This window comes from Liolophura sinensis, chromosome 3, assembly GCF_032854445.1.
Source record: "Liolophura sinensis isolate JHLJ2023 chromosome 3, CUHK_Ljap_v2, whole genome shotgun sequence".
Lineage (NCBI taxonomy): Eukaryota > Metazoa > Mollusca > Polyplacophora > Chitonida > Chitonidae > Liolophura > Liolophura sinensis.
Genome location: NC_088297.1, coordinates 21,797,139 through 21,803,953, shown reverse-complemented (window position 1 = coordinate 21,803,953; position 6,815 = coordinate 21,797,139). Strand labels below are relative to the sequence as shown.

The window sequence follows — 6,815 nt, the reverse complement described above, 5'->3', positions numbered from 1 at the left end:
ATTCAATGTCAGCGGAGTAATTAGTTTATGTAGGAAAATGTAAATAAATATCTTGTGAAACACCAAAATACATATAAAAGAAATGTTTGTATTCAATATGTATACATGTAGACCTCAAATGTTAAGTGGTATACGCAGGTACAGGCACATGCATTAAACAGCGTAATAATTACCCTGAACTGTATAAATGACACAAAAACAAAAAATTACAAACTAACATGAGAATATCACCTGATGAATGTCTTAACAAGAGTAAACTTCTGAGTACCCATGCATTCCCATTTGCACATGTTTAAAGCAGCAATAACAGTACAGGTGTTGGATTTATAGAAGTACATGTAATTAACTCAAAGGAGTTCATACCTGGCATCAGGTAAATATCAAATAAGAAACCTTCAGCAGGTAAATATATGTACAAACAGTAATTATTTAACTCAACATAATAATACCATTCTATCTATGTACAGGTAGTTTCGGTTTAGAATTACCTTTATGAAATACATCACCTGGCTCTAGAGCAAATTTTTCAGTCCACTTCACATCAGTTTCTTGTTAACCCTGTGCACCTAGCCAAACTACAGTACATTTATGACACATAAGTGAACACTATTCAGAGACAACACTGTAAAACAATAACAGATTTCCATAAACCTCCATAGAATAACATTCTTTTTGTTTTGTAAAAGAAATGTCTCAAAAAGATAGTGACATTTTTATATAACTGAGGGAAAAGAAGTACTGAGACAAACATAACATCTGAGAGTGGTACATTTTCTGGCCAGTGCAATATGCTTCTGTGGTTTGTGGATTTATACTCCTGTTTGCCTTTAACAATAAACACCTCTTAGTTCCAATGGCTATTTGTCAGTTATGCGTTTTCAGTGTGTTTGAGTACATAATGACCAAAGCAACAAATATTGATGTGTTAATTACTAAACACAACCAAATGACACCAAGCTCACACTAGGCCTGCTTTATTGCAATCAAGGTTATACAGTAAATTCTAATAATTCTTAACGAAAGGCCTAAAAAAACAATAACAATAACAGGAGTCACAGAATATATTTAACATGATGAAGATAAGCGTCACAACCAAACACAACACCAAAAGAAGTGTTCATGTTAAGTATTGTAATTTGAACAAAATAAAGTTTGTTCAATGGCAAAACAAAAAACTTGTAACAAAAAACAAGATGAAGGTAACAAGCCAAAGTAACTTCCAGCAAGAAGACTTCAACTAGCTTTGTGGTATATGGAAAATGCCACTATGGCATAATTATGGACTTTGTGGTGAGAAAACAAATTAAAGTATATGTACATGAAAGACTTTCTGTCTCCCATAGTGACTCAGTATCTAAGCTTAGGCCATCCTTGTATAATTCTGTGATGGGGCTAACCCAACCCTATCAGAATAGAGTAGTTTAGTTTTTTATTATCCAATTGTGAAAACGATAGAGATTTTACAGAAACTGACATTGAATGAAAATTTAAAAAAAAACAAAGAAAATCTATCGAAAACCCACAGTTTAGACTCGGGTCCTATTTTTGAATGGTCAGCCAAGTTATCCCTAATGAACATATTTTTGATGACTGCCAGATGGACAAGATTACCCGAGATTACTGTTTCCAAGCCTGAACAATTAGAGGGACTACAAAAGTATATGTAACGGTGACTATTCTTTAGCTTGTTCTTCTTCCTTCTTTAGAAACCAAACCTCGTTTGTCCTGCCAAACAGTTTGAACGGACTGTCGTAACCGGCCGTGTAGTAGAATTGTTCATGGAATTTTTCCTTGCCAGTCAGACATTCCCCGAGAGACTTCGCATGCTCCAACCATTTTTCATCACTTGTGAACCCACCAAATTGTCTACAAAAAAATAACATGTACAAATTCATATGTATGACAAAATCTGATCTTAATACATGCAGCACTTTTTAAGATACCATCCTTAACATCAACATTAATATTGCTTTCACTGATACTGAACGCGGACGTTCAGGGTATGATACTGGCTACAGAATAAAGAAAAAGTGATGAAGAAATCACCACTGAATTACCTGACAAAGAATGTCTGAGCAGGCCAGGTCTGCAGAAAAAGGTCAGGGTTCGTAGGTTCAGGCGTGTCTGTGCTGTTGGACGGTGGAACGAAGAATGACATTGTAAACGTGCTCTCACAGTTTGGACCGGCGCCTGGCTCTATCAACGTGGCAACAGGCGCAGTCATGTCAATTTTTTGCTCTGCAAAAAAAACAAACACAGACGCCCCTATATGGAAATGCCTATAAAAACTGCATGTACTACCTTTCACTTGACAAGGGGTCAACCTTGTATTGAAGAGGGTTGGCAGATTTGTTTTTGTCAATAAAATCCATATTTGCTAATCAAATCGAATTATCTGGATTTACCAAGAATAGCACAAATAATTGTCTTTTAGTAAATATCACACAAGTAGCTGTATTATTTATAGGTTTAACATGATTCTACAGTTAAAAAAAAGTTTTAATCTAATATAAATTTATTTAATATAAATTTTTGGAACTTGCTTACCAATATTGAATTTGAACACTTGCACAAATGAGGCTGGTATTTTGTGAAAGGTAATTATTTGAGCTATTATAAAATAATATCAAAAATTTGACGTCACAAAATTCTGCCGTCAAAGAGGAACAAGCCATTTCATATAGAGCGATTTATATACTGTCCAGATTTTTTAGCTTTATCTAGCCATACAAAAGCCCCAAGTTCTCAGTTTCAGATCAAAAACCTTTCCAGTTTACCTCTAAACCTGTGGAAGGCAATAAAACATTTGTCTAGCAAGTGGCTAGGGCAAAGACCTTTAAGTATGAAAATGAAAATTGCATTGTACTAAGCAAAGTGTCATTTCGATACACCGACAAAACTCAAATGTATAGTTTGTTACAAACCATGTTTCAGGCTAAAATATCACACTGCAAATCAGTTAGTAGAATGGAAAGTCAAACAGTACCATGAGTCTCAAGATATGTGTTTCATTTTTTCTGAAGCAATGATTGCAGCTTTTCATAGCTCTACTTGTCACATACAGTTACATATGTACACCTGCAACCACACTTACCTTTTGCATTTTTACCCTGAATGTAATCAAATAGTTTGAAAAATGACTTCCTAGAGGCATCTTCTAATTTCATGCCTTTGCTTTTGGTACTGACCCATTTGCTGGCTGCATAATGCCTTTCCTCATAGCCCTTCAAAATGAAAACATGAAAAACATTAAACATGCCATCAACATTATTCTAATTTGATACACGTATGACTCAAAATTGAAAACAGATGTATCTGAATTAAAATTTTGCTCCAAAAGTCCATTTTTACTGACAAACCTAGTCAATAAAATATTACTTTTGGTACTGAGATGTGCATTTTTCCAGTAGGATATCATCCTTCCTTCCTTCCTTCCAAATAAAACCCCAAAACGCTGTATTAAATTAAATCTTCTGTAGTCACCAAGAATTGCACAAATCATAGCCTTCAGTAGACATCAGACTCCTACCTATATTAAAACAATTCTAAAGTTTTAAACAAGTCACAAGTTGACCCGCAGGTAGAAGAGATTTCTGACTACACATTGCAGACAGACCGCTCGATCAAGCTAGCTGTGGCATATGTAAGTACATGTACTGGTAAATGAAAAAAAACTGAGGTGTGAGGTCATGCAGTTAGAGAAAGGCCATTCCTACTCTGCTAACACCTGTTCTGTCATGATATCACCATGCAGGTATAAAAGATTCCCACCTCGATGATGCTACAGACAGACTGCTCAATCAGTAGCAGAAGATACTAGCTGTAGCATATGTAAGTACTGGTAAATGGAAAATTAATCGAAGTCTGAAACTGTCTGAGGTCAGTTAGAGGGTGGTTATTACTGCTCAAGTAACCCCATGATATCACAATTCTACTTCCATAAGCATTAGCCGACTGAGACAGGGTTAACATGCACAGGTCAATTCTCTCGGCCCTCAGCATTTTCAAAAAGCATCAAGCTTACGAGTCAGATCCATGTACATGTAGTCTACATCTGAGCATCAAGCTGAAATGGTTGTTACATCCAAAACACTTTCTCATTGAGAAGTGGTAATAAATATGGGTCAGACAGGGGGAAGTAGTAACTTACGGTCCTGGTTTTATTGTTTGATCAGCAGCACAAACCCAGCCAAACAATGGAACCACTATTACAAATATGTCTGTTGGACACAATCTGACTCATCCCCCTATACACAGAGGGTCCTTCTCTAAAGTTTTTATTGAGACAATGCTTTATTTCTCATAACTACTTTAAAATTCTCATCTTTTTCATCAGCCAAAAGAATATTCCTTACTGACCATATCAATTTTTGCTATACTGCTGGGTTACGCCCAACGAGGAATTTTTTATTGATGGCTTGAAAATCTTTAGTACAGAGGAAAAGTTGTCAGCTGGGAACACCCACAAAGACTGATTTTCTCCCTTTCAAAGTGCAATCTTTAACATGAGAGACTGTGACCCTCATTTGGCTTATTGCTACCTGCATGCAAACACAAAAACGATACATCGCCATGCAGGACTTACATCATGCTTTGCTACAACCTCGTATTCTGGTTTCTCCAGGCCAGATGATGTGAATGTAGACTTGACCACAGTACCAGCTGTCTTCAGGAAATTCATTTTCGTTGCCGCAACTGTGAAGATAGAATTAACATGCTTGCTTCCATCAGTTACACATATTCATTCCTGTCTTTTCAAAGGATGAGAAAATTTAAATCTCAAATAAATACCATTTAAAAGAGCATGCATTTCCTCGCAGGTGCATGCCATAACAAATTTCTAATATGTACCTCAAGTTGATAAATTATAAATAAAGTCTTAAGTGTTCAACTTAATTGGCAGAGGAAATCAGAGTGATCGTGCAGTATATACCAGGGTTTTCCGTCTGGTACAATTAGATAACTTAAATAGCATACTTCAGTAGCAGCCAAATATCACCCGCCATTTTGTCTAAATATAATGGCACTCTTCACTTTCGAGAAGAAACTAATATAGCCTATATCCTTCCAAATCAAATACATGTAAAAAGCAGTTATTGTGATGATAGCACTGATACGATGAAATCCCCTAAGTTCTAAGAATATCAAAAAGAGCACAATATACATATTACATTTAAATTACCAACAAACAAGTCATTATACTAAGAGAAACAAGAAGTACTTCTGTCACAGAAATGTTATACCCACACAGTATTAAGTCTTCACTTCATGCCATAAAATTACTGTCACAAATATTTTTTACATCCCATTGACAATGTACATTTTATCAACATGTAACTTATCACCTAACATGACAGAAACTTGGCACTGTGCACCGTCTGAGGCACTGTGCACCGTCTGAGGCACTGTGCAGTGTCTGAGGCAGTGTGCACCGTCTATGGCAGTGTGCACCCTCTGAGGCACAGTGCACTGTCTGAGGCAGTGTGCACCGTCTGAGGCACTGTGCACCGTCGTATCAGAAAACCGATAAAGTGTTGATTATGCCCAGATTCAATCACTAACACAAAACGACCGCCACACACCCACAAAAAATTAAAACACATGAATAGCAATTAAACTATCAACCATAACACCACTCACAAGTAATCAAATGACCAACCTGTACTGCAAGAAGAATATCTAATACACCTGGAACTGAAATCTCACGAAGTCAACGCTGTTATCTCGCTGTCTGAGAAAGTCAGTCCACTTGAAGTTGAGACTCGCCACTGGGTTACCGTCTATACTGACCGCTGCCGTAAAACAAGTCCCATATTTATACACGTCTGAAGAATTTCTCAACGCTTCCATCGGTACATGGCATTTTCTAGGCCAGGAATTTCGTCATGCATCCGGAGATTTGGAGTTAAACAACGAGCCTGTCATAGAAAAACGAGGTTATACAACTAATTTTAAGTGATGTTGTATAACCCGGCCAAATGCAAACAGCAACAACAACGGCACACTTGTTGACCTTTGAACCTTTTAGTATGCAACTTTCGTTCACTGTTGTCGTGAAGTGGAAAACAGCTACACGTTTAGAGTTGTCCACAGCGTCATGGCCAGTATTCTTCTAATATGTAGGGGGGAAAAAGAGACAACAACTGGCAGCCTTACCAGTTATGCTGGTCTTCGAAAGCTTTGAAAGTGTCCTCGGTGCAGACGTCCTCAGCATGGCCCAGTTTGAACTGACGGGTTTACAAACAAACCCACGTGTGGGTGCATTCTATTTTCAAGAGTGGGTGAGTAGCACGCTTCCTCTTACGTAACTTACGTAACCACAATTCCCTTTAGTACCTCTTGGTGGTATGCACCTTTAGTACTACATATGAATGGAAAATAATAATAGTTAACAGTCCACATCCGAAATAGCTGCCTTTAATCGCATGTCAACATTTTCTCAAATCTATCACCCCCATCAGTGCAAAAAATGAACTCGTTCTTTGCGGTTTGTACTGTCTACTTTAACACCACAGCTAGAATGCCCGCTAACGGTCCGTTGCATTGTCGAGTATATAATCGTCTGAAGACAAACATTAGATTATATTTCAGTAGCGCACGTCAGTTTCTGGAGAAATCGAAGAAACTATACGACATATTTTTTAATTCTTTCTGCAAGGTTAAATACATTCCCGACTTGCAATGTTAATGACATCTACACAAACATATTATTTTTTGCAAAATCATTTTGTGCTGTCATATTTCAACTTTATTTAATTGACTGGCGTTCTTACGCCGCGGTACTCAAAGACTATTTCACTTATACGACGGCTGCC

General features: G+C 37.1%; 1 protein-coding gene across 2 annotated transcripts; it reads right to left on the bottom strand.

Annotated features, from left to right (window-relative positions):
• Positions 1-1,524: 1,524 nt before the first annotated feature.
• On the bottom strand, positions 1,525-6,236 carry LOC135463784 (heme-binding protein 2-like). Of its 2 annotated transcripts, none has more exons than XM_064741217.1 (5): positions 6,157-6,236; positions 4,586-4,695; positions 3,095-3,224; positions 2,058-2,238; positions 1,525-1,866 (listed from the first exon to the last, which is right to left on the bottom strand). In XM_064741217.1, exons 1-5 carry the CDS (start codon positions 6,212-6,214, stop codon positions 1,674-1,676), a joined length of 672 nt encoding a protein of 223 aa, XP_064597287.1. In that variant the 5' UTR covers positions 6,215-6,236; the 3' UTR covers positions 1,525-1,673. The 2 variants fall into 2 exon arrangements, with proteins under 2 accessions (XP_064597287.1, XP_064597288.1); XM_064741218.1 differs by lacking the exon at positions 6,157-6,236 and adding an exon at positions 5,660-5,778.
• Between the last annotated feature and the right edge of the window lie 579 nt (positions 6,237-6,815).

Excerpts from the sequence above, each read along its gene's own strand:
- LOC135463784 (XM_064741217.1), bottom strand. The coding sequence starts at position 6,214 with ATGCTGAGGACGTCTGCACCGAGGACACTTTCAAAGCTTTCGAAGACC. Across the intron at positions 4,696-6,156 it reads TTCGAAGACCAGCATAACTG|TTGCGGCAACGAAAATGAAT; the intron begins GTAAGGCTGCCA and ends CTATCTTCACAG. Across the intron at positions 3,225-4,585 it reads AGGTTGTAGCAAAGCATGAT|GGCTATGAGGAAAGGCATTA; the intron begins GTAAGTCCTGCA and ends TTCATTTTGAAG.